General features: G+C 42.4%; 1 protein-coding gene across 6 annotated transcripts in view; it reads left to right on the top strand.

Annotated features, from left to right (window-relative positions):
* CDC123 (cell division cycle 123) overlaps nucleotides 1–27,215 on the top strand; it is a 40,718-nt gene that overhangs the window by 559 nt on the left and 12,944 nt on the right. For 3 of the 6 annotated variants that reach the window (XM_035128026.3, XM_035128025.3, XM_060279485.2), the window contains exons 2-11: nucleotides 57–177; nucleotides 1,008–1,079; nucleotides 5,873–5,933; nucleotides 6,719–6,751; nucleotides 9,310–9,405; nucleotides 9,901–10,007; nucleotides 17,048–17,096; nucleotides 18,006–18,081; nucleotides 25,121–25,243; nucleotides 27,059–27,087. In XM_035128026.3, the coding sequence (XP_034983917.1) occupies nucleotides 104–177; nucleotides 1,008–1,079; nucleotides 5,873–5,933; nucleotides 6,719–6,751; nucleotides 9,310–9,405; nucleotides 9,901–10,007; nucleotides 17,048–17,096; nucleotides 18,006–18,081; nucleotides 25,121–25,243; nucleotides 27,059–27,087 (720 nt within the window). In that variant the 5' untranslated portion in view covers nucleotides 57–103. The remainder of the gene's footprint in view (nucleotides 1–56; nucleotides 178–1,007; nucleotides 1,080–5,872; nucleotides 5,934–6,718; nucleotides 6,752–9,309; nucleotides 9,406–9,900; nucleotides 10,008–17,047; nucleotides 17,097–18,005; nucleotides 18,082–25,120; nucleotides 25,244–27,058; nucleotides 27,088–27,215) is intronic. The other 3 variants (XM_088676962.1, XM_035128029.3, XM_088676963.1) reach the window with 1 other exon arrangement.

Raw genomic sequence — 27,215 nt, 5'->3', positions numbered from 1 at the left:
TGAGGGTGCTTTGCTGTAGCTTTGGGAATTATGGTACCTTCTTTCCTTTCTTTTAGATCTCAAACCAGCCTTGCACTCAACAAAGGAGCGTCCAGGCAAAGGGATGAAGAAGGAGCAAGTGCTGAACTGTCAGTTTTCATTCTGGTACCCTCATTTCAAGAGTCAGACCATCCGCAGGTGAGCGAGAATCCTTTGAGGCAAGGGCTTTCTTGAATGCCTAGGAATGAAGAAGAGGTATTCAACTTCTCCATCCTCTGTCTAGTCATTCAAATGATATCTGTGACCAGTACTTAGAAAAACAATATGCATTTCTTAATGTCAGCCTCCACATAGGTAGAAGTGATGGCCCCACCTCAAGGCTCCCACACAAATAAAGACCTGTTAATTAGGGTTTTGTTTTCTGTTAATGCATTTCCTATGAATATTTTCTCATTCCAAATTCACAGTGCAGATTTGAAAGGGGGTGGGTGGACTGCCACTCATTAGTGACTGTGGAAATTGCTGGCCTCAGCTTGTGATCTCCCATATCACGTTGTTTGTCCATACAAATGTATTGCAGAAAGTAAAAGCTGTTCACTGGGACAACAAATATATTGGTGAATCTCCTTGACCACAAATAGCAAATGGCTGTATTGTCAGCCTGTTAGGAGTTACCAAGTTCAGTGGCTCATGGGACTGGGAACTAGTGACATAAAAACCAAAATATTTGAGACAGTGTTCTTCAAGTTTAAAGACAAAATACTATTGTAATGAGTTTATATGAGTTTTGCTTCTTTAATAAAATCTTTGTACATTTCCCCCTCCCTCACTTCTCTCACTTTTATTTTTTTATTGTTGGATGAAAAAGAGATTTTCTTTCTTTTAAAAAAGTGTGTGTATTAAGATAATATGGTTAATATTATTAAATCACTTTAGTGACAACATCTATATGGAACATAGATAACTGGTATGTTTTATGTCTTCAGTTTTTCATGTTGTCCTAAATTAGGTTTTTTTAATCAATTCAGTATCATACTGCCACTGCCTCAGAATGTAAAAGATTATTTGCTGGATGACGGAACCTTGGTGGTTTCAGGAAGGTAAGAGATTATTTGTACAATATTTTAAAGATAAATATAAATTATTGCTCTGGCCTTTCACTAACACTCCAAAGAAATGTCCGCAGTTATTTTTCTCTCTCCTGTCTTGTGTGGTGGGCATGGCTTTAAAGTCAGAGTAAATAATAATAATAATAATAATAATAATAATAATAATAATAATAATAATTTTTTATTTGTACCCCGCCCATCTGGCTGAGTCTCCCCAGCCACTCTGGGCGGCTTCCAGTCGAATATCACAACAATACAGCAATAGCACAATTACAAAAGTCACAAACAATACATAAACCACATCAAAAAATACACAACCGAATAGAAAACAATTTCGACATAAATCAGTATCTAAAACTAAGAATACATCCTTAATACAGTTTAAATAACATAGGTAAAAAATAACAGGAATTTAAACAAAACAAAACAAAATGGAGCCCTCTCTGCCCAGCAGCAGCGGCGGCAACAGTCCTTTATAAAGCCCATCAGGCCCCGCCCTGGGCCAGGTGGTGAGTGGCAGGACTGGGGCCTTCAGGCGCTGAGCAGGGGAGTCCTCCTGGCTGGTAGCAGCAGCAGTTCTTATAGGCCTCAGGCCCCGCCAAGGCCAGGTGGTGAGTGGCAGGACTGGGGCCTTCAGGCGCTGAGCAGGGGAGTCATATGTTTAATCTAGTGTAAAAACAAAGGTAGAATAATGGCTCTCAAAGTAGTCTTTAGCTCTGGCTGCAAGTGTGTCTACAGCATGCAATTAGAAACCATAGATGTGACCTCAATACGTTTATTGAGACCAAAGTTTTAAAAAGTTACTGGTGTGTGTATTGGGTCTGAGGGATGCTTGACCTTTTTTGTTGCCTGCAAGGTCTGTGAATGAAAGTATCCTATCTAAATCTGAAAAGGCATTACAAGTCAAAGGAGTGAATGCATTATGGGACAACTTTTAAGGGTGATGGTAGTGGTTATCTAAAAAGTGTCTTCGTTCTCTTATATAGTGTTCCTGATTTGCAACCCTTTCTATCCATACAAGCAATGCAGCAAATTGACGTTTTTCACATGTTGTTGTTGTTTAGTCGTTTAGTCGTGTCCGACTCTTTGTGACCCCATGGACCATAGCACGCCAGGCACTCCTGTCTTGCACTGCCTCCTGCAGTTTGGTCAAACTCATGTTCGTAGCTTCGAGAACACTGTCCAACCACCTTGTCCTCTGACGTCCCCTTCTCCTAGTGCCCTCAATCTTTCCCAACATCAGGGTCTTTTCCAGGGAGACTTCTCTTCTCATGAGGTGGCCAAAGTATTGGAGCCTCAGCTTCACGATCTGTCCTTCCAGGGAGCACTCAGGGCTGATTTCCTTAAGAATGGATAGGTTTGATCTTCTTGCAGTCCATGGGACTCTCAAGAGTCTCCTCCAGCACCATAATTCAAAAGCATCAATTCTTCGGCGATCAGCCTTCTTTATGGTCCAGCTCTCACTTCCATACATCACTACTGGGAAAGCCATAGCTTTAACTATACGGACCTTTGTCGGCAAGGTGATGTCTCTGCTTTTTAAGATGCTGTCTAGGTTTGTCATTGCTTTTCTCCCAAGAAGCAGGCGTCTTTTAATTTCGTGACTGCTGTCACCATCTGCAGTGATCAAGGAGCCCAAGAAGGTAAAATCTCTCACTGCCTCCATTTCTTCCCCTTCTATTTGCCAGGAGGTGATGGGACCAGTGGCCATGATCTTGGTTTTTTTGATGTTGAGCTTCAGACCATATTTTGCGCTCTCCTCTTTCACCCTCATTAAAAGGTTCTTTAATTCCTCCTCGCTTTCTGCCATCAAGGTTGTGTCATCTGCATATCTGAGGTTGTTGATATTTCTTCCGGCAATCTTAATTCCGGCTTGGGATTCATCTAGTCCAGCCTTTCGCATGATGAATTCTGCATATAAGTTAAATAAGCAGGGAGACAATATACAACCTTGTCGTACTCCTTTCCCAATTTTGAACCACTCAGTTGTTCCATATCCAGTTCTAACTGTAGCTTCTTGTCCCACATAGAGATTTCTCAGGAGACAGATGAGGTGATCAGGCACTCCCATTTCTTTAAGAACTTGCCATAGTTTGCTGTGGTCGACACAGTCAAAGGCTTTTGCATAGTCAATGAAGCAGAAGTAGACGTTTTTCTGGAACTCTCTAGCTTTCTCCATAATCCAGCGCATGTTTGCTATTTGGTCTCTGGTTCCTCTGCCCTTTCGAAATCCAGCTTGCACTTCTGGGAGTTCTCGGTCCACATACTGCCTAAGCCTGCCTTGTAGAATTTTAAGCATAACCTTGCTAGCGTGTGAAATGAGCGCAATTGTGCGGTAGTTGGAGCATTCTTTGGCACTGCCCTTCTTTGGAATTGGGATGTAGACTGATCTTCTCCAATCCTCTGGCCATTGCTGAGTTTTCCAAACTTGCTGGCATATTGGGTGTAGCACCTTAACAGCATCATCTTTTAAAATTTTAAATAGTTCAGCTGGAATATCATCACTTCCACTGGCCTTGTTATTAGCAGTGCTTTCTAAGGCCCATTTGACTTCACTCTCCAAGATGTCTGGCTCAAGGTCAGCAACCACACTACCTGGGGTGTACGAAACCTCCATGTCTTTCTGGTATAATTCCTCTGTGTATTCTTGCCACCTCTTCTTGATGTCTTCTGCTTCTGTTAGGTCCTTACCACTTTTGTCCTTGATTATGGTAATCTTTGTACGAAATGTTCCTTTCATATCTCCAATTTTCTTGAACAGATCTCTGGTTTTCCCCATTCTATTGTTTTCCTCTATTTCTTTGCATTGCTCATTTAAGAAGACCCTCTTGTCTCTCCTTGCTGTTTTTTGGAAATCTGCATTCAGTTTCCTGTATCTTTCCCTATCTCCCTTGCATTTTGCTTGCCTCCTCTCCTCCGCTATTTGTAAGGCCTCGTTGGACAGCCATTTTGCTTTCTTGCATTTCCTTTTCCTTGGGATGGTTTTCGTTGCTGCCTCCTGTATAATGTTACGAGCCTCCATCCATAGTTCTTCAGGCACTCTGTCCACCAAATCTAAATCCTTAAACCTGTTCCTCACTTCCACTGTGTATTCATAAGGGATTTGATTCAGATTGTATCTTACTGGCCCAGTGGTTTTTCCTACTTTCTTCAGTTTAAGCTGGAATTTTGCTATAAGAAGCTGATGATCTGAGTTACAGTCAGCTCCAGGTCTTGTTTTTGCTGATTGTATAGAGCTTCTCCATCTTTGGCTGCAGAGAATATAATCAATCTGATTTCGATGCTGCCCATTTGGTGATATCCATGTGTAGAGTCGTCTCTTGTGTTGTTGGAAGAGAGTGTTTGTGATGACCAGCTTGTTCTCTTGACAGAACTCTATTAGCCTTTGCCCTGCTTCATTTTGAACTCCAAGGCCAAACTTGCCAGTTGTTCCTTTTATCTCTTGATTCCCTACTTTAGCATTCCAATCCCCTGTAATGAGAAGAACATCCTTCTTTGGTGTCATTTCTAGAAGGTGTTGTAGGTCTTCATAGAATTGGTCAATTACACTTTCTTCAGCTCCGGTAGTTGGTGCATAAACTTGGATTACTGTGATGTTAAAAGGTCTGCCTTGGATTCGTATCGAGATCATTCTGTCATTTTTGAGATTGCATCCCATTACAGCTTTTGCCACTCTTTTGTTGACTATGAGGGCCACTCCATTTCTACTACAGAATTCTTGCCCACAGTAGTAGATATGATAGTCACCCGAACTGAATTCGCCCATTCCCTTCCATTTTAGTTCACTGATGCCCAGGATGTCGATATTTATTCTTGTCATCTCATTTTTGACCACATCCAGCTTACCTCCATTCATGGTTCTTACATTCCAGGTTCCTATGCAATATTTTTCTTTACAGCATCGGACTTTCCTTTCGCTTCCAGGCATATCCGCAACTGAGCGTCCTTTCGGCTTTGGCCCAGCCGCTTCATCAGCTCTGAATCTACTTGTACTTGTCCTCCGCTCTTCCTCAGTAGCATGTTTTCACATATACGAACCAAAGATAAAGGAAGGAAGGAAAGAGGGGAGAGAAAGAAGAGTAGGAAATAAGGAAGAGAATAAAGAAGGAAAGAAAAAGAAAGAGGGAGAGAAGACGGAAAGGGAGAAAGAAGGAAGGAAGTAGAGGGAAAGAAAGAATAAGAATGAGGGAGAGGAAGAAAGTTGGGAAGGACGGAAGGAAGGAAGGAAGTAAGGAAGAAAGAAAGAAAGAAAAGAGGGAGCAGGAGGGAGAGAGGAAGGAAAGAGGTGAGAGAAAGAAGAGTAGGAAAGAAGGAATAAAGAAGGAAAGAAAAAGAAAGAGGGAGAGAAGACAGAGATAAAGAAGGAAGGAAGGAGAGGGAAAGAAAGAATAAGAACGAGAGAGCGGAAGAAAGAAAGGGAAGGGGGGTCACCGCCTTGATTCAGTGCTAGAAAAGAGCGCGAAGGGACCCAGGGGCAAAAAGCATTTCCCCGGCCCCAGCTGTTTGTCGCCGCTTTGTTGGCGTGGCGCTTCAGCAGCAAGGTCCCACTGCTGGGTCCTGCTGGCTGGGGCGCTCGGCGGGCCACATGACAAGGTCTGGCGGGCCGGATTTGGCCCCTGGGCCTTGTGTTTGATACCTGTGCATTATACATTTCTAAAGCTCCAGTCACCTTAAGCTAGTGCATTCTACAGAAGTAAAACCTTATCAACTTGTTAGGCTATTTCAAGTTCTGTGTCCTTGTGACTTGAAATTAATAGGTTTCAGTTTTCCTGCTTCTATTCTAGGGAAGATCCGCCAACATGTTCCCAAGATGATGATGATGGGGAAGAGGCAGAGGAAATACAGGTTTGTACAAACTGTGATATTCTCAAGCCCTGTATACTGATATCTCTGTGTCACCCACAGGTACCGTTACCAGCTTATAAGCCAAAGTTTCCCCTTGTACATTTTAAAAGTTGGCTATTGAATTGGAAAACAAATAATATCTTATTCTCTAGCCTGCTTCCCCACCCACTACACACCCAGTCCCTTTTTTGTGCTTTTACTTGCTGTGCAGTGCAAATGAAATTCTTATTTCTATCTTTATGCGGAAACCTGTCTTTCCCATCCACTGTAGGATAGTTTTACGTAGGGGTGCCAACTTGAATAAAATATTGGGGTGGTGGGCAAGTAAGCCCTGCCCTGCATAATCCATCACATGATGTGGTGCATGGACACCATTTGAATGACAAGTCCCATCAACTGGGGGGGGGCTCAAATATTTTAGGGGGGGCAATGACCCCTCAACCCCTAGGAGTTTGCTACTATGGCTTTGGGATAGCTGCAAACATATTTTTCAGAGACTATGCTATGAGCTGCTCAGGCACACTCCACTAGTTGTCCTTATCATTCATTCATTCATTCATTGTCACCAAAGTTCACAGCGGTGAGGCCTGCAGCAGCAAGAGAAAAGGAATCTTCCAAATAGATAGCTTTGATGAGGTTGATTCCCCCTCATAATGCAGTGAACAGGGAGGTGAGACTGAATGACTCCAAGGTCCCTTCTGCCCATCGATGATCTGAATGGACATAATACAAAAACATGCCCAGATTTCTGTATTTGTTTATTTCAAACTCTTTTCTTTCTTCAGTGGTCTGATGATGAGAATACTACAACACTTACGGTAAGGCCCTTTTTTTCTTTGATTTTTTTTTGTCCCAGCGAATGGTCCGAAGACATTTGAGGCCACCACCTTCCTGAATTTAAGCAGTTCTGGTGCTGATTAGTGCCTGGATGAATGATGACTTGGAAACCACAGCCTTGGGTTTTGTTGCTGAAAAAAGGCGGGATATGAATCTGCGTATTGTACTAATTCAGGCATTGTCTAATCAGATACAGTTGAGCTGCTGGGAAAATATGTATACTGAAGGGTTAATTGTATTTGCCATTAGAACTAACTTTTATCTCACCAGAGTTGCAGCAGAACTCTTTTCATTAGGTTAGAAATTGGAACTAAACTCTACTTGTTCCCAGAAAAGGCAATGGCTTGCATGGTAGTCCATTTAAAACTAAACAAAACTGTAAAAATAAAGGGTGTACAACCTTATTAATCAAATTAAATAGCATTGTATTTAAAGCATAATGATAACTTTGCTTACATACAGTGGTTGAAAGTATATTTTTGAAAAATAACTACTTGGGGTCAAGTTCTGCATTAACAATCAGACCAAATAAGAACTTAAGAAGAGCCTGCTGGATCAGGCCAGTGGCCCAGCTAGTCCAGCATCCTGTTCTCACAGGTGCCAACCAGATGACTGTGGGAAACCTGCAGGCAGGATCCGAGCACAAGAGCAACTCTCCCCTCCTGTAGTTTCCAGCAACTAGGATTCAGAAGCATTGCTTCCTCTGACTGTGTAGGTAGAACCAAACTAGCAGCCATTGATAGTCTTTACCTCCATGAATTTATTCTAGTCACAATCTTGTGTCTTTTCCAGTTCAACTCCCTACCCCCCCCCACACACTTATTTTGCTTTAGCTATGAACTGTAATGCAAGCAGTATTTTCTTTTTTAGTATTATTAAAGGTTTTCTTGGTTTACAAAGATATGTGCAATGTCTCTCATAACATTTTTACAAATCAGTTCCATTTGTTGAGACACTGGGAAGAAAAGGGGAAAAGAGGTAGATGGGGGTTGGGTGGGGTTGGGTGACTATGTTTCTATTTTGCTTAATATGTGTGGGGTTTTTTGTCAGTGTCACTTGTGTAGGTTCTCTGCTGTTCACTTGTGTTCCTTTGGTGGTGAGAGATGTTGGGGTTGGCCTAGGATATGGTTGTTCCATTGTGGTTGGCTGTGGTGGTCTTTGTTTCGTGTGTGAGTGGGGTGGATGAGTGTTTTGGGTCAGGTTAACCATATTGATTCATATGCTGTTGGTGGATTTTTGTCATTGTCTTGTTGGGCTGTGTATGTGATAAAGGGGAGCCATATCGGGGTGAAGCTGTCTTCTTCTATTTGTCCCCGTGTCAGTTTCAGCTTATTGGTTAATTTTTCTAGTAAGGCTGTTCCCCATACTATTTGGTACCATTGGTCCATGTTTTCTTCTGACAGGTCTCTCCAGTGTCTGGTTATGGTGTTTCTGGTTGCCGAGAGTAAGTGGCTTATGAGTTCTTTGTGATGCTGGTGGGTATTATTGTCTTGGAAGATGTTTAGCAAGGCCAATTCTGGGGTTATTTCTATTATTTGCTTGGTTATTTTACATATTTCTCTTATGGTTGTTTTCCAGAATAGTTGGATTTTTGGGCACTCCCACCACATGTGGAAATATGTGCCTGTTGAGGTGCACCCTCTCCAGCAATTTGGTGAGGTTCCTGGGCGTATTAGCGCTAGTTTTCTTGGTGTTAGGTACCACCTGTGAGCTTCAGAGTGAGTTCTTTCCTTTTTGCTGATATGGATTTAAAGGGGGGTTCGGACCACATTATGGTCCTTTGAGTGGGGTTAATCTCGTAGCCTATGTCTTCTTCTCATTGTCTTTTGATTGTGTCTAGGGGGCTTGTGGGATTTTGGAGTAGTATTTTATATATTGCAAATACCACCCCTTTGCCGTGTCCCTTTGTCATTAGGAGGAGGGTTTCAAAGGTTGTCAGGGCCTGGTTGCTGCTGATTTTACTGCTGGATTGTTTAAGAGGGCATGTAGTTGGTGTTGTGCTAACCAGGGTATTTGGGAGTCTTCTAGTTTATCTTGTATTTCTTGTGTTTTTTCTTTGTGTTCTATGAATAGTTTGATTTCGATTATTACTATTACTTCCTACATTCTGCATTCTGGGACCATTCTGGGCATTCTGCATTCAGTTATTCCTATTACTTCCTACATTCTGCATAATAATAAATAAATGCTGAAGTGTTTGGGTTGTAGATGATTTCAAAATCAACGAGCTGGGGGGAATCTAGATCAATGAAAACTGAAGGGAAGGGGAAAGTTCTGAAATCTTATTGTTTATCAAACCTGTGCTCTGAAACTAAACAGCGGATGACATTTGTAAATACTGGCTTTAACATGACAACTTCAATGGTAAGTCATTTATCACCGTCTATGAATATCTTCATATTCCCAAAACAATTTATTCCATTTGATGAAGAGAAAGAAAATAAAAAATGCAAGAAAGCCCACAAACATCTCTAAATCTGTTTGACCCAGGACACATTTTGTTTTTCACAAGCGTCTCATTTTGTTGTTGTTCGTCTAGGCACCAGAATTCCCTGAGTTTGCACTTAAAGTTGAAGAAGCAATTGGCTCACTGGGAGGCAGTGTCTTTCCTAAGCTTAACTGGAGTGCTCCAAGGGTGAGAACATGAATTAAATCCTAAATCAGATGATTAATTGATTTTTTTTAAAAAAAGAAAGGATAACTATTTCGTTGAGCTATTTGGGAAGTGAAAAAAATAATTGCACTGAAAAGAGCTAGTGGAGATAGTATAGCAATGCTTAAGAGCAGCTTGGGACAGGGAGGATGGCCAGAGTACGTAATAAAATGGTCTCTCATGCAGCATTTTCTGCTGATGTTTATGTATCGCATTTGAATCCTGTCCTTTACTGAAGAAGCTTAGGGTGGAGCACATGGAGTGATCATGTTTTAATCTTCACAAACGCAGTGAAGTACTCTGGGCTAAAAAATGGTCTCTTATCCAAGGCATGCTAGCATTCCTCAGTGCCAAAGAAGGATCTGAATCCAGATTTCCCACATCCGAATTCAGTATTCTATCCAGACTAGCTTTGATGCCACTGTGGAAGGTTTGGTTACAATGTGCTTAAAATAAAGTTTGTTTTTTAATTTTTAGGATGCTTACTGGATAGCACTGAATAGTTCACTGAAATGCAAATGTCTCAGTGACATCTTCCTACTTTTCAAGAGTTCAGACTTCATTACTCGAGATTTCACTCAACCGTAAGTTTTAAAAAGATGATTAGGTAGAGTTTCAGTGTGTGGTGTGGTGTTGCTGAGTTTTCAGATACCTCCACCTCAACTGTTGCCAGTTCTGAAATCTTGGATCTTTGGCTGAGATTATAGTTCAATTTGTTCTTGTGCATGAGCAGAGATGCTTTGTCAGATTATTCACTAGCCCTATGCTAGAGTTAGCCAATGTGCTTGGATAAGTTGGTCAGTGAACAGTGTACCCCAGCATGCCATTTGTTCACATTAAAATACAGTTTATTTTAGCTATGGCTTTATGCAAAACAGCCCTGCATTTATCAGGGTCCTCGACTATTCATGGGGTTCTACTTGCATTCAAACCATGCAACTTGAGAAGGTCTGGGGTGTTGCCTCCCATATAGGCGGATATTGGGCATAATTCTAGTTACAGGTAGGTAGCCGTGTTGGTCTGAGTCAAAACAAAATAAAAAAATTCCTTCAGTAGCACCTTAAAGACCAACTAAGTTTTTATTTTGGTAGGAGCTGTTTCAGTGTATCTGATGAAGTGTGCATGCACACGAAAGCTCATACCAAAATAAAAACTTAGTTGGTCTTTAAGGTGCTACTGAAGGAATTTTTTTATTTTGATTGGGCATAATGTTCACGCAGGGCTCATTAGGATTGAAAAACAGGATAAACACGTGTCTCTCTTTCAAGATGTGGACATGAATAGTTAAACTACCTCTCAGCAAATGTGCTGAAATTAAAACATCCTTATGTCAAAGAATCAAAACTTGGGATGTGATATTGAGCTCATAAGAGAAGAGAGTGCTCCAGGGCTGAGCAAGCAAAAGTCCATATGGGATGGAATGTTGGACTGTGGGAGCTTAAAGAGTGCCATCAGATTCAGTGGGACTTGCTCTCAGGTAAGTGTGGATAGAATAACAGCCTGAATTTACTCAAATGTAGAACAGAAATTCCTCTGTCCTATCCAGAAAAGGCTTGCACAGTAAGTGCTCCAGACCTTCAGATTAGGGGAGTCAGCACAGTTCTCGACTTTTAGATTTTTTTCTGAAATCTGCTGCACATAGTTCTTAGCTGAAGGTTGAATCCAGTGCTGCATGAACCAAGTTGCACTTGCTCTGTAGGACTTCCCATTATCTCTGCCTGCTCCCAAAATCTGCTCTGGAGCAGTTTTGAAGGTGTGTTGTTGTTGAGGAGTTGAGGGTATGGGGAGGGGAGGGAAACGTTATGCTGCACAAGCAGAAGTTGGCGATGGGAGTGGAACAGCAGCCTTGTACACAGCCCTGAATGCTATTCTCTGTGTCAGGGTCATGCCAATCATAGTCCTCCATAAAGGGCACTATTAAGAGACAGAATGTAGGATGATAGAGGGATTGCTGCACTTAAGAATGAGTATTTCTACTGCAATCTGCAGACTTTACCCTTTCAGTTATGAAAATATAAGCCATTTAAATAATTCATAGGGATTTTTATTTAATTTTCTTTTTTCATGACATTTCCAAATTCGCATGAATATACCTAGTCAGGATCTTAAGTTAACAGCCCTGCTGAACCACAAGACTTTTCTTCATTAATTAAGATATTGATTAAGCTTCAACACCCCTGGCAAGAGAAAATGAGAAATGTTACTGTTGTTCGGAAGGAAAATGCTGAACAAGTGGAAATTGGGTACATTTATATATCCTGTTAATTTGAATTGGCTTATAGATTCATTTTATTTTATTTATTTATTTATCTCTTTTTAAGCAGCACTTAGTCTCTGTTTAGTGACATGGAGAAAGTTCTATAATTTAACTGTTCCAAAGAAACATAATACTAATGGAAAATGTATGATGATTATGTTATACTCCTACCCTGCATAATAAATGACAAGGGCTTTAAAAAAAAAAGAAGTTAGCATTTTCTGAGAATTATTGGACTAGAAATAAGGGAAGACAGAATCTTCTGCCATTGTTACTGAGCTATATTGTCTGGTCTTAAGGGTACATATTCCTGAGTCTGTTAGATACACAGATACACAGCTGTTCGGCAGTGGAATTTGCTACCAAGGAGTGTGGTGGAGTCTCCTTCTTTGGAGGTCTTTAAGCAGACGCTTAACAGGCATATGTCAAGAATGCTTTGGTGGTGTTTCCCGCTTGACAGGGGGTTGGACTGGATGGCCCTTGTGGTCTCTTCCATCTCTATGATTCTATGATCCCACCCATAGAATTGTAAAGTTGGAAGGGACCCCAAGGATCATCTAGTGCAACCCCCTGCAATGCAGGAATCTCAGCTAAAGTGTCCGTGGCGAGTATCAGTTGAGCCTTTACTTACTTAGAAGCCCAACTCCAAGTGCAGTGCAAAACAGTGAAGCCATGCTCTGACCAGATGCCTCTCTTCTATACACAGACACAGGTAATTATAAAGGTTAGTAGCTGTACCCGGCCACACATTCCTGTGGCTCCGTCAGGGCCCCCGTTTCCCAGGACAGGCACATGCCATAACGACACCCCTCCCTCTGTTGCCCCTGGCGTATGACGTCATATTCCTGCCACGTGACATCACCCTCCATCCCATGTGTTTCATTTGTACATAAGACACATATAGGAGGTTTGTAGTGAAAGTAGAGAAGGCCCCCCTGGCCCCTGTTTCACAGTCCCCCAAGGGCGTTCTTGTAAATCCCCCCACCCAGTCCCAACCCATTGAGGGTCCCCGAAAGCCATGGGTCTCATGTACTCTCCATCGCTGTTCCCTCCCCCCGTATAGCTCATGTTCCCGGCGTGGCTCAGCGGTCGAAGGGGTGGGATTTGGGCGTCGGCCTCGGAACAGGAGCTGCCCACTCTCCGTTGGCGGTCCCTCTCCCCCCCTTGCATATGTCATGGTCCCGGTGGGCCAAGGGGCAGGATCCGGCCGTCGCCCGTGGAGCAGGAGTCGCTGTGGTGGGGGTTACAGCATGTTGTGTTACCCCCGCCCTCAGAGAAGGAGCTGCCGGATAGTCGCTCCCAGCAGCCTCCGCTGTCTGATACAAGTAGTATAGCGTCTGTTACGTCAATGCCCAATAGATGGCACTGTGTTGAGTTGTGTTTCCAAAAAACAGAGTTTTAGCTGCCACAGGTGTGACATCTGTCTACGCAAAGTATATGCAAACACTCGCGTATTCGCATGTGATGTTGTGTCCAAATTTCAACGCAATCAGTCAAGCAGTTTCGGAGAAAAGTGGAGACACACAAACATGGACATTTTACATCATTTATAGATCATATATGGATACAGACCATGCTACCTGGAACTGAAATCCAGACCACAAAAGGGGAAAGGATACAGCTCGGCTTTATCCTAATGCAAGTGCACATTCCACAAGGTCTTGGTACAATAACTTTGCCATCCAGGCTCCAGCAACAACAGGGCATCATTGCTAAACAACAATGTCTCACTCTGTCTGGACATTTCAGGTGAAGGGTATGGCCAGCCCTTCTGACCTTTTGACAGGCCCAGGGTGAGGCTTCGTTGATAGAACAGGCAGACCTAATGAGTGTGTGCTAGAACTGACGCATGAGGAAGTGAAGCTACTACAGTGGTACCTCTGGTTAAGAACTTAATTCGTTCTGGAGGTCTGTTCTTATCCTGAAACTGTTCTTAACCTGAGGCACCACTTTAGCTAAAGGGGCCTCCTGCTGCCACCACCGGGCGATTTCTGTTCTCATCCTGAAGCAAAGTTCTTAACCCGAGGTACTATTTCTGGGTTAGTGGAGTCTGTAACCTGAAGCGTCTGCAACCCGAGGGACCACTATACGTTCTGTGAGCCCTTCATGGTCGTATCCATGGCCCCCTGCTAATGTTACCGGTTGTCACGTTCTGTATAATTTGTCTCCTTGCATCACCTCTGCTTCTGCAGGTGTTCATCCCCACACAAACTCTGAACTGTTGACTTCTGGCCACATGGTGTGCGTAAACAGCCTTTGCTGGGCAATGCGTTCCTTTTCCACCAGAAGAGCTTGTGAAGAGCTTGGCCTTCAGCTCCCAGGCCCTGTATTTAGGCCTCTGTTGATCCCACAGGCAAGGATTCATAGGGGAATGCAAGAGCTTAAAGCAGTTGGTCTGAGATGCTGGTTTGGGGTTCAGGTGTGACACGCCAGTCCTTGTTTCTCTCAGGGTCCACAGCCTGCTCTTCACTAGATGAGGGTCTTGTTTCACTTGGGAGAGGTGAGCAGCCTGTTCAATACTGTATTCATAATTGAGTGAGATAAACTAACATTGTTTTCAACCTCTGGCTATCCTCTGCTCAGAAAAAAGTTCTGATGGTTGACCATCCTCAAACCGTTTTAAATGTTTCCCAGGTAACTTATAAACAAACAAACAAACAAACAAAACTTTCGTATTAAGAGGCTCAGAGTTTGCTTTGACAAAGACATTGGTTCAAACAATCCAGAACTGTTCTGAGAATTAGCATCTTGGATAACTGAGGGAACTTGCATTCAACTGTGAAGAGAAAAAGTATTTCCCAGTAGGTTTCTCTGTAGCTTGTTTTGCCTGGAGGGGTTTTGGGGTGCCCAGCAGACATACTAAAGCTGGGTATGGATGGACTGCACATCTGCTAAACATCCAAAAGGGGGCAATGTTTAGCTGAAACAGAACATTGTTTGTCCTAATGTTCTGAGGATTTCAGCAGATTTGACAAACTTTGTTTTCCTTGGAGAACAGCTTATGGTGGGTGATTCAAATTTAGTTTCATCATCTTTGGATTTTTTTTGGGGGGGTTACCATTTTTTTTGCTATTCCCAGGGTGTCTGGAAGCATATAATGCAGCAACCTTGATGATGCTGTGCGGATCTCAGCCAGGTACCCGGTGTCTGGATGGGAGGCCAGCCACTTGAGACCCCAAATTTATTTATGTCTTCAGTGGAGGTTTTGGAGCAGAGGTTGGCTGACAATCTGTGTTGGATGCTTTAGTTCAGAGGTCGGCAACCTAGAATCATAGAATCATAGAGTTGGAAGAGACCACAAGGGCCATCCAGTCCAACCCCCTGCCAAGCAGGAAACACCATCAAAGCATTCTTGACATATGGCTGTCAAGCCTCTGCTTAAAGACCTCCAAAGACGGAGACTCCACCACACTCCTTGGTAGCAAATTCCACTGCCGAACAGCTCTTACTGTCAGGAAGTTCTTCCTAATGTTTAGGTGGAATCTTCTTTCTTGAAGTTTGAAGGCCCATGGGGCGGAAGCAGCCCATGAGGGTCGCTTAACTGGCCCATGAGCTGCCCCCAAACCGAGCTTCCCACTTGGCAAGTCCCCGGGTGTTGCGCTAAACCGGCGCAGTGCAGCGCATGGACTCTCTTCCGCGGCTCCGGAAATTGCTTCTGCGCATGCCAAGACGCCGGGAATTGCTTCTGCGCAGGATGCGATTTCTGGCATCAGGGCATGCTCGGACACGATTTCCGGTGTCGCGCTGCGTCAGCCTGGCCCGTGGAGGATGTGATCCAGCCCATGCCTGGTAAGCCTTGCCGACCCCTGCTTTAGTTGAAGTTCCTGCATGGTGGGGGGGGGGGCGGACTAGGAGGCCCTCAGGATCCCTTCCAACTCTAAGATTCTATGATTCTATTTGCAGAACAGAGAAGTGATGATTATGCTGATATTTTTCAAACATAGTATTGTCAATGAAAAAAAGAGTTTGAGATGGAGTTGTTTTATTTTCTACATGTTAGCAGAGGCATCTATAGCTTGTAGCTATCCCAAGACCCCAATCCATGTTCTGCACTAAACTAGTATTCTGTGTATATCATCAGTCTGTGCTGTTCACTAATACTTAGAACTGGCATTTAAGGGTTGCATCCCAAGCTTTCCATGTGTTTGCAGAACAGGCTTCTAATGTGCATGGATGGAAGTCTATAATCACACAATGTTGGATTCCGCCCTAATTTTTTTCTCATGTAATTTATTTTAAGAGTTGACCAGATTTAATGAAGTATTTACAATTACCATAAAGATACAAAGAAAATGCATAATTGTTGGCAGTCACAGAACTTCCTATGTTCCCACTGAGATAATTGCTACTTGCCAGATGTAGGAACAGAATTGAGACCTAAGTAGATTACCAGCTTTCTCAAGAATAATTATTAAGAAAGTAGAGAACCCACAAGAAATAGAAAATAGGATTGTTCAAAAAGATAGAAGGAACAATATAAAGACTGGCTCAAGATAACTTGACCTGGAGTCACTTCAGTTACTTTAAAAGCACAACTTCCTAGTCCTCTGGAACATAGAGATGTTTGAAAAGTTCCTGTGTTTAATGGATGGGTATTTGGTGACTCTCGCAGTGATCTGTATTTCTTTCCTGTGTGAATTTTCAGTATCCTTGTCAGCACATCTCTGCTTCTGTTCTGCGACTGCTCTTTGTTGAACAGTTCTAAGTTATTTCAAACTTCTGAAGTGCCCAACTTGGCATAAAATACTAAAGGGATGCTGCTGCTTGTGAAATATGAATGGGCAGTGTCTGGGAACAAGGGCTGGGCATCTATAGGAACTGACTGAGTAAAATTAATGTAGCTTTCTACTGGATGTCTTGATTCCTCAGCTTTTCAAGCACCTGCCTGATATAATTATGCCTTGAAACAGGCTCTCTTGTTAAAAGCCACAACTCCTGTGTGTTTGGATTAAACACACACAGTGTGCTGTTTAACAGAATTGCAGAGTGTAATCATCTCTTTTGTGTTCTGGGCTTGTGAACTGACAGACTCTCCCAGTATATGTAAAGCTGCATATAATTAAATTGAGCATGTTCCAGTTTGTGTGTGTGGTTATTAATAGTGTTTATTTCTTCCGTGTAACAATTCCTCCATACCCTTCAATACAACATTTAGGTGTTTCAGGGGGATTCCACTCTGTATTTTTTGGCTGGAAGTACCCGATGCAACCCTGGGCTCCTCTGTGAGGAATGTATAATAAACAAACAAACAAACAAACATATAAATAATGCTGCTAAAAGCAAGATGGATTTAGCTCTGTAAATTGCCTCAAATGTTTGTGGTTCTTATTCTCAAAGCAAATTAGTGCACCTGCTTTCCTTTTCCAGATTTATCCATTGTAATGATGATTCTCCTGATCCTAATTTGCAATATGAGGTAAGCGAAAACTGTTTTTCTAGACTGTTGTGTGTGTTCTTACACACAGAGTTTAATAAGACAGCTTAATAGTTGCTTTGAAACTTACCAGAGTTTGTTTTGGACCAGGATTCCTGCACTGAGTGTAATACTAAGCCTGAAATACTTAGTAAAAATGACACTAAACTCTGCTGAGAGAGTTAATCCACATAGCCCTAAACCATGTTTTAGTTATGCAAACATGAGCAAAAGCTTTACCTCCATGTTAGCATTTCCCTCTTAGTTAAAAAGAAAGCAATGTACCTAGGGCTCTTTTAATTAGATTAACGGACGGTGCAAATTTCTTGGTGTTTACCTCAAATGAATTCTTTCTGTTTAGGTAATTGACTCCTGTTGCTTTGGCAGAGTTTGAACTATTTATAAAGGGTTTGTGGGTTGTTTTTTGCAGATGTTTGTTCCTAGAGGGGGGCAGGGAGGGAGTACAGAAAACGCCTCTTGCAAAAATGCTCATTTATGTTGGCCTTGCTATTCATCAGAAAAGCAGCTGCTGGGAGCAATTGGGGTATCACCTTTGGGCCTTGTTTGTGAACTTCCAGCATTATCTGGCTGGCTGTTATTGACCACTGAATGTTGAATTAGATGGACCTTTGGCTGGTCCCTGCAAGTCAAACCTTACCTTCTTAATGGAGGCCAAAGAAATATTTGCATACAGTATTAGTTAAGTGATTCTCACATACAAAGAAATGTGACAAAATTCTCACTTGAGCAGCATTTCAACTACTTGGCTTGTTTGCAGAGATAATTGTGCATACAAAGACAGTCTTCTTGCTTCCAGTGACTAAAATTTCTTAATTACTGACATTGAGAGTGTGCTTTTTTGCTAATTGATAGTTATCAAGATTTTTTTATGATTTTGTTTTTCTGCTATAGCTTGTACTCCGAAAATGGTGTGAATTGATTCCTGGGGCAGAATTCAGATGCTTTGTGAAGGAAAACAAGCTTATAGGTGAGGTGGTGAGTTATGGCTCTTCTCTGCTGTTTTAAAGACTCACGTAATAGGTACCGTTCCGGCGGGAAGGTAAATGGCGCTTCCGTGCGCTGCTCTGGTTCGCCAGAAGCGTCTTTGTCATGCTGGCCACATGACCTGGAAGCTGTATGCCGGGTCCCTCAGCCAATAACGCGATATGGGTGTCATACCTTTTATATGCAATAATATATGGTTTGATCTGGCTACGATTCCTATTTTGTTGGTTGTTGCTGCTCCTAATTGATCATAGTGAGTCACTTGATACATGTGCTGCTTTTCAATAGACGTTGTATTACAGGTAGTTCACAACAAAGTATTACAATGAAACAAGCAAAGATACAAATCAACAATACAGTTGTACCTTGGTTGATGAACGCCTTGCGAATCTAATGTTTTGGCTCCCAAATGCCACAAACCCAGAAGTGAGTGTTCCGGTTTGCGAACGTTCTTTGGAACCCAAACGTCCAACCCAGCTTCCACGGCTTCCAGTTGGCTGCAGGAGCTTCCTGCAGCCAATTGGAAGCCGTGCCTTGGTTTCCAAACATTTTGGAAGTCGAACAGACTTCCGGAACGGATTCTGTTCGACTTCCAAGGTACCACTGTACATCATTTCCCGTAATATCAAATATGGTTATATGATGCTAGTAGAAGATGGTGACAGTTTTAGTCCTGCATTATCTGAGCCATATGAATATGAGTTATGTATGTTTTCGTGTCTATTATTAGTGAGTAAAAGACAGAGTGCTACCTTGTCAAGAGTGTTCATAGAATTGTAGAGTTGGAAGGGACCACAAGCGCCATCTGGTCGACCCCCTACCGTGCAGGAATCTTTCACCCAATGTGGGACTTGAACCCACGACCCTGAGATTAAGAGTCTCCTGCTCTACTGACTGAGCTGTCCACTTCGAGACATTCTGGTAGACTCACTGTAGTTCAGCTTTGCAGTTCAGGCTGTCTAGACTAGGATAGATAACAGTGATTTCCAGGTGACTCATGCAGTTGCTGCAGCAAAGAACTGAATGTTTTCTCTCTGCAACAGGTGTAGCTCTTCATTTCATTTAAATGATTTCCTGGACTGGTTTAGAGCAAGTGCAGCATCCCAATATTTCTCAAGTAAAGAGAGATTGTGTACATCCAAATGTTGGACCACCAGTTCCCATGGACCCCTGCTAGCATGGGCAGGGTGTGGGTAAATGCCAGGATCTGTCCAGGTCTTCTTAGGCCCCTATGCCTGGGCAGGACGTCTGGAACACCTTCAGCATACACCCGGGAATCATGGACTCATAACTGGGCTTTATGAGCACCAAATCAGCAGTGAACAGCAGAAGCATTTGTAGAGGTTTCAAAACATTCCTCATTTATTTCTATTAACTACTGCATATTTACAGATCTGGCTTTGTGAGTGTTACAGCCTCTCACTTAGCCATCTTGTCTACAGAAGATATTAAACTGCACACAGCACACAGCAGAGAGCAGAGTCAGGAATGAAAAACAACAAAGTAACAATTCCTAACTGTTCCCTCCCAACAGCAGATATCACCAGATTTTCAGAATGGGAGGGGTGAAAATGCTCACAACCTCCCCCTTTTCATTCTGACCATTATGAAAATCTAGCACAAAAGCAATTTCTTTACATATATACCAAGTTGTTCCTTATTAACAGCTTTAGTCAAAGCATCAGCAGGTATTTCTTTCCCTGGCATATATGAGACTTTTACAACTCCTTTCTGAATGCATTCTCTGGCACGGTGCAATTTGATTAGCAAATGTTTTGTTCTTTGCTTGCACCCTTCTGAATGGATTAGTTCTATGCAGGCTTTGTTGTCCTGATAAACTTGAACTGGACAACAAATTTTTACTCTCATATCCTCACATAGTTGCAACAACCACTCTACATTCATGAGGGAAAAATTTAAAGCGTTGAGTTCTGCTTCACATGAACTCATGCTTATTGTTGCCTGTTTCTTACAAGACCAATCAAATAGGCACTGATTGTACAAATAACACACACCTGAGGTGCTCTTGCCATCAGTTGTATCACTACCAAAACTGGCATCGGCATAGATCTCAAGACCTCCAGATTTTTGGCTAGTAAGCTTCAACCTGTAATGCATAGTGCCTTTTAAATACCTAACTATGCGTTTCAGTGCCTTCCAGTCTTGCACTGTAGGTTGATTTACATATCTGCTGAGCAAATTTACGCTAACAGCAATGTTTGGTCTTGTGCACCTTGCTATAAAACTAAGTTTACCCAAAACACTTCTGAACAATGTAGTGTCAGGAAAAACATTAGCATTAGTATCATGTTGGTACCCTGTGACCATGGGGGTGTCTACAGAATTGGCATCTGTCAGATTTAATTTTTCAATCACATCATTGATCTTACGTGATTGATGCAGCAAAACATCACCTTGCTTATTTCTCTCTACTTCCAGTGAGAGATAATTGCTGACTTCCCCTAGGTCTTTCATATCAAAATGCTTTTGCAGTTTTGCAAGAGTGGTTTTGTAAATATTTGCATCCTTCCAGAAAAACAAAATATCATCCACAAAACAAATGCAGTACAATTTGTGCTGGTTAGATTCTTTAACAAAAACACAAGAATCAGCCTTTCCTTGCTGGAAACCTAAGGAAAACAGCACTTCTGTCAGCTTAGTGTGCCAGCATCGAGCACTTTGTTTTAGACCATACAGGGATTTTTTTAATTTACACACCATTCCCTTTTTTATCTGCACTCCGTCTGGCGGTGACATGTAAATACTCTCATTGAGAATTCCGTACAAAAACGCAGTATTTACGTCGTGATGAGATATGGTCATGCCCTCTTCTGCAGCAATTTTCATCAACAGCCTAACTGTCTCAAATTTGACTGTCGGTGAATATGTCTCATGATAGTCCTGATCAGGAACTTGAGAAAAACCACGTGCAACTAATCTGGCTTTATATCTGACCACTTTACCAGTCTGATCAGTCTTGGTTTTGTAAATCCACCTGCTGTCTACAAGTTTCATGCCTGGTTCTACTGGAACCAATTCCCACGTGTCATTTTGCTTTAGGGAATTCAATTCAGCTTTCATGGCATTAAGCCAAGGTTCGGCATCTTTTTCAGGTAAATTTTGAACCTCTTTGTAGTTAGTTGGTTCAAAAACTGAGTTTGGATTGCTAGTGGCAGCCATATCTGAAATAGCAGCTTTAGCAAATTCTTTAGAAAATCGTTTAGGTGCTTGTCCCTTGGTAGTTCTCTCAGATCTACGCAATACTCTGGGATCCTCTGGGTCTGGTTCCTCCTCCTTGGGAGAATGGTGACCTGTATCTGGCAAAGATTCTACCTCTAGATCAGTGTCAGACCCATCTGATTTCTTAAAAGAGGTCTTTTCATTCTGATCATCTGTATCAGTGTCAGAATCTGTGCTACCATCAGCATCAATTACAGGTTTTGCCTCTTTGTTAATTGGTTTCACCACCTCATCATCTGAAATGGGATGACATTGAAAAATGCCAACTTTGTCCCATTTTGGATTACAATCCATGCTTCTGGTCAGCCTAATTGTGTTTGTGTCTGTCATCAGCACACGATAAGAACCTTTTTCATAACCTAGAAAAATGCCATGTTGACCAGATTTGCTCAATTTGTCACCTTGCAGAGTATGCACCCAAACTTCAGAACCGAAAATTTTTAAATGTTTTACAAACGGTTTCCTTTTGAACAGCATTTCGTATGGGGTGCAATCAATGGCTGATTGATATCTGCGGTTGTAAATATAGGTGAAACACGATAGAGCTTCAGCCCAAAAGGGGTTGGGTAGGCCTGAATCATGCAACAGAGTTTTAATTCCTTGTTGCAAGGTCTGGTTTACTCTTTCACATAAACCATTCTGCCATGGAGATCTGGGCGTGGCAGTCATGTGCTCTATGCCCTGTTCTGCAGTAAAGTTTTCAAACTGTTCTGAACAAAATTCTCCACCCCTGTCAGTGAAAAGACAACGTACATGCTCATCGTGAACATTCCTGAGCCATGCACAAAATTTTTGAAACTTAGAGAAGGCTTCAGACTTCTTTTGTAACATATAGACCCAAACATATCTAGAATAGGCATCTATCAGAACCAAAAAATAACATGAGTTTCCTCTAGAGAGCGCTAGAGGTCCAACCAAGTCTGCATGCACAATCTCATAAGGTTTCTTAACCTCCCTCCCAGATTTTGTACCTTTGGGAGCTTGCTTAATTTTGTTCTCTGCACATGAGACACATTTCATATGATAAGGACACTTTTGAACTTTCATGCCCTCAACCATATTTTGCATTTTACCTACTGCCTGGAAATGCAAATGACCAAACAAACGATGATAATCATGAATACAATGGTTATGCAATTTCTCATTCTTATCTACTGATATATTACAGCACGCCTTTTCAGTTTCTTTAGTTGCTCCAGCAGCTGTACCTGTAACAAAAGGCAATACATATAAACCATCAACACACTTAGCATAAAGAATGAGTTTGTTGTCTCGAAGAATTTCACACCGAGAGTTTGCAAACACCACTTTAAATCCTTGAGCGTCTAGCTGAGAAACACTCAAGAGATTATCCTGCAAATGAGGAGCATACATAACATTTTTAACTGTTGCATTAAGGCTCTGCAAAGAAACCGTTCCCTGAGCCAAACTTTTAATAGTCGTTCCATCCGCTTGATGAATTGCTCCTCCCTGTTTCTCAAGATGAAGAAAGAGATTTTTATCATTGGCCACGTGCCTTGTGGCTCCTGAGTCGACAACAAAAACAGAACGTGTGAGTTGATTAGAACTGCGTGAAATCAAAGCCTTTGATGCAGCTGGCCCTTGGGGTTTTCGGCCTCCTCCCCCTTTGCCTTTGAAGTTGCCCTTCTTCTTTGAAGAGTTTTTACACTGATTTTTAAAATGGCCGACCTCTCCGCAAGAAAAACAGCGGCGCATTTTAAGAGCTTTTGCAACACTTTCACTTTCCCCTGTTGAAGGCTTGTAGGCATTTCCAACAGCCTTGTCCCTGCTTTCTCTAGCAGTCTGTCTGCGATCCCACTCATTCAAGAGCACGCTAGACACATAATCTTCTGTTAGACGGTCATTGGGCAAAGACGACAATTGAGCAGCTACAGCATCATAAGATTCATCCAAACTGTTTATGATAAGCATTGCAAAAACAGCTTCTGAAATATTTAAGTCTCGCTGGACAAGATCCTGTCTGAGACGTTTTAATTGGGCTAGATGGCTGGGCAAATCACCATCTTTCTGCAATTCCAGCCTACACAGCTTTTTAAAGAAAAGCACACTGGATCCTGCATTTTGTCTTAGATGCATATCTCGAAGTTTATTCCAAACAGCCCGTGCAGTCTGCTGGTTCTCCAAATTGACCAACAACTGGTCCTGGACACTCAGAATAATTGTCCCCCTGGCTCTCATGTCTGCCTCATGCCACGCTGGCCATCCATCATCATCCTCATTAGGGGGGTCATCTTCTATAATATGGTAAAGCTTTTCCCTTTGTAAAAGTGCTTTCATTTTGACCTGCCATGTAGGATAGGTCTCTGGTGTAAGGAGAGGAAAAGATAGAGACATCTGGCCAGAATGTGCAGAAGCCATGCCTGTGTTTAGTTAACAGCAAGACACTTCCCTTCATGCACCCCAAATACTCTTGACTCTCTCAGCAACTTCTCTCCCCACTCAGCACAATTAACAGGCAAACTGGAAAAGCGTCTCTGCTGTCTTCCTGGCAGCCAGCAACATACCTTTCTGTAAATCAAACAGCAGCTTGAAAAACAGCTTCAGCTCACAGCTCAACTCCGATGTGCAGCATCAGATGGAAATGGATCAGAAACATCCAATTATCCAACCATCAATAGCCATCTGCAACCACCAGTCTGCTACCAGCAACCATCCGCCTGCTACCATATGTGGGTAAATGCCAGGATCTGTCCAGGTCTTCTTAGGCCCCTATGCCTGGGCAGGACGTCTGGAACACCTTCAGCATACACCCGGGAATCATGGACTCATAACTGGGCTTTATGAGCACCAAATCAGCAGTGAACAGCAGAAGCATTTGTAGAGGTTTCAAAACATTCCTCATTTATTTCTATTAACTACTGCATATTTACAGATCTGGCTTTGTGAGTGTTACAGCCTCTCACTTAGCCATCTTGTCTACAGAAGATATTAAACTGCACACAGCACACAGCAGAGAGCAGAGTCAGGAATGAAAAACAACAAAGTAACAATTCCTAACTGTTCCCTCCCAACAGCAGATATCACCAGATTTTCAGAATGGGAGGGGTGAAAATGCTCACACAGGGGTCAGTAATTATAGGAGCCACAGTCCAACAACAACTCTGGTTCGTGGGGAGTACAGGTTTGGTTCGTGGGGAGTACAGGTTCCCCTTTTCTGGCAACTGGCGAAAGTAAAGGGAAAACAACTGAGCCAGACAGCTAGCCCCTCCTTCCAGGGCAGTACTGTGGCTAGCTTGTTGGGCTAGGTTATGAAAGTCCGTGGTCCCATTAGTGTCTCTTCATCCCAACCAAGCCCATGCAGCTGTTGTTAGGCTTGAAATAACAATTGCCTCTGCTTTGGTACCACTATCTTATTAAAATATTTTATGTTTTTGTAAAATAGTTTTGAAATCATGCTGGAATCCAAGTAACTCTGAGGAAGTCACAGTACAAAATATACAATATTTTATTTTATTTTAGCAGTAGTCCCAAATGCCATAATTTATTGCTTCATAAAAAAAGATTATTTAAGAAAACAATCCAGCTAACATGGTCAATTGCATCCCATGGAATTTGTTTTCAAAAGTTCTGTCAGAAGCCTTTCTGAATGATGATGTTAGCAAGGAGAACGACTAAGCAGTGAGCATTCTCTTGTTTTTTGTCTGTGAAAGAAACATCACAGCAAGCGTATTTCAGACAGCTTGATCTAATTCAACCAACAAGTTTGCCTTCTAATTGAATAATACATTAGCTATGGATGACTGATGTAATTCTCCTGACAGGTATATCTCAGCGAGACTACACTCAATATTATGAGCACATCTCAAAACAAAAAGAAGAGATCTGTAGACTCATACAAGAGTTTTTCAAGAAACACATCCAGTATAAGTTTTTTGATGAAGACTGTAAGTATTCTTAGAGCTAACAATAGAAAGGAACGGGTGCTTTTTAGAAGCTAAAGAGTTTTATTTAAATAGATTTTGGGGACTTATCTGGAAGTTTTTTGATTAAAAGTTGTTAGGGCTACAGTCTTACAAAACTAGGAACACCTGTGGGGTGGAAGCAGAATTCTACGTGCACCCAGAGGTATCTTTTAAAGTTCCACCTGCAGCCATTTACATAGCTGAAGAGGCAAGTTGCTTTTTATTCAAATTTGGTTTGCTTCTTTTGCCCTGTGAGAAGTTTCCCAAGAAGCTCTATAGACTTTGCTTGTTTCACATTGTACAGGTTCTTCTCCCATGTGCTCATGCAGTTTGTTAGAGTGAAATTTACATCCCTAGATTATTTTATTCAGTTTTTATGAGGTAAAGTAGTTTAAGGGCAGAAGTGTTTCCATCTTCCTTGAATGGAGATGTCTCATTTGCTCTTCAGCTTTAATGAATGCTATTTCATTAAATCCAAACTAAGGTTGAAAAATTGATACTCTTCACTAAAGAAAAGTAGTGCTTTTTAATCACTTAATTTGGAATTGATTTTTGAATTTGGAAAACTATACAAGCTGAACCCTGTGATGTAGGGGAATGTGTGTACAGAAATACTAATTTTAACCATACATTGGTGTGAAACGAGCCTCTCAAGGCAGCACACATGTCATAAAGGTAAAGACAAAGGGGCCCCTGATAGTTAAGTCCAGTCGCAAACAACTCTGGGGTTGCAGCGCTCATCTCGCTTTAAAGGCTGAGGGAGCTGGTGTTTGTCCGCTTCTGCAGACAGTTTTTCCGGGTCATGTAGCCAGCATGACTAAGCCGCTTCTGGCGAAACCAGAGCAGCGCACAGAAACACTGTTTACCTTCCTGCCGCAGTGGTACCTATTTATCTACTTGCACTTTGATGTGCTTTCGAACTGCTAGGTGGGCAGGAGCTGGGACCGAGCAACGGGAGCTCACCCTGTCGCGGGGATTTGAGCCGCTGACCTTCTAATCAGCAAGCCCTAGGCTCTGTGGTTTAGACCACACCGCCACCCGCGTCCCTTTTAATATGTCATAGGTATCTGTAAAATGCATAAATCCACTTTAAGCAACCATACTATAAAAATACTGTACAGGGAAAATGGACTACATTCAATCCAGCGTGTAGAGGGTCTGAACTGCTTAAAAAGTTTTGCGGCTCCATCTTGCAGTAGGGCTCTTTACTTTGCCACCGCAATAGCAGGAGAAGCCCCAGGCGACAAGGAAGGGTCCCACACTGGCAAAGCAATCCAGCAGAGTAGCTGTCGCCATATCCACAGGCCCATCACTCATGCAGCTCTAGGGCAGCCTCGTTCCCTCCTACAGAATGCCCTGTTTGGGGGCTTCCCAGGGACTGCTGCTAGAGAGGAGCTCATCAATGGCAAGAGCCAGGGCGTTTCATGCCAGTGGAGTGATGCCACTCGGCAGGTGGAGACCATTTGGGGCTGGATGACGGGGAGGTCTGCCCCGTACGAGCTCCCCCTCCCCACGCGTGCTGGATTGGGGGTTTGGATTGTGTTTTCAGTTGTCCTAGTTTTCTGGGAAGGATGAGGTTTATGGGAAGAGGTGGAGTGTGCCCTCCTCCTGCTTGGCCCAACACATCTCACAGCACCGGAAGAATTCATGTTTGCTTCAGTGTAACATAAGGCGAGCACCTTCAGTTCTAAGGCGGCCTAAAAGCATAAAATGGGAGGTTGCTTTCACTTTTGGCTTACTAAACCTATTAATCTTGCCTCTTCCCCTCCCCTCCCCTTTCCTTTTTAATCTTTATAGTTGTGTTTGATATCTACAGGGACAGCATGGTAAGTCAACCCTTTGGTTTGGAATGCTTTATTATTTTTATTCTGTGTAAATTTTTGACTACGGTCTCCTTGGCAAAGCAGTATTTCATTCTGCTTTTCAAAAAAAAAGTGATAGTGTACAGTAATAA

This window comes from Zootoca vivipara, chromosome 9 (genome assembly GCF_965207765.1).
Source record: "Zootoca vivipara chromosome 9, rZooViv2.hap1.1, whole genome shotgun sequence".
Lineage (NCBI taxonomy): Eukaryota > Metazoa > Chordata > Lepidosauria > Squamata > Lacertidae > Zootoca > Zootoca vivipara.
Note: the sequence above shows the minus strand (reverse complement) of the source record. Positions and strands in the feature narration are given on the sequence as shown.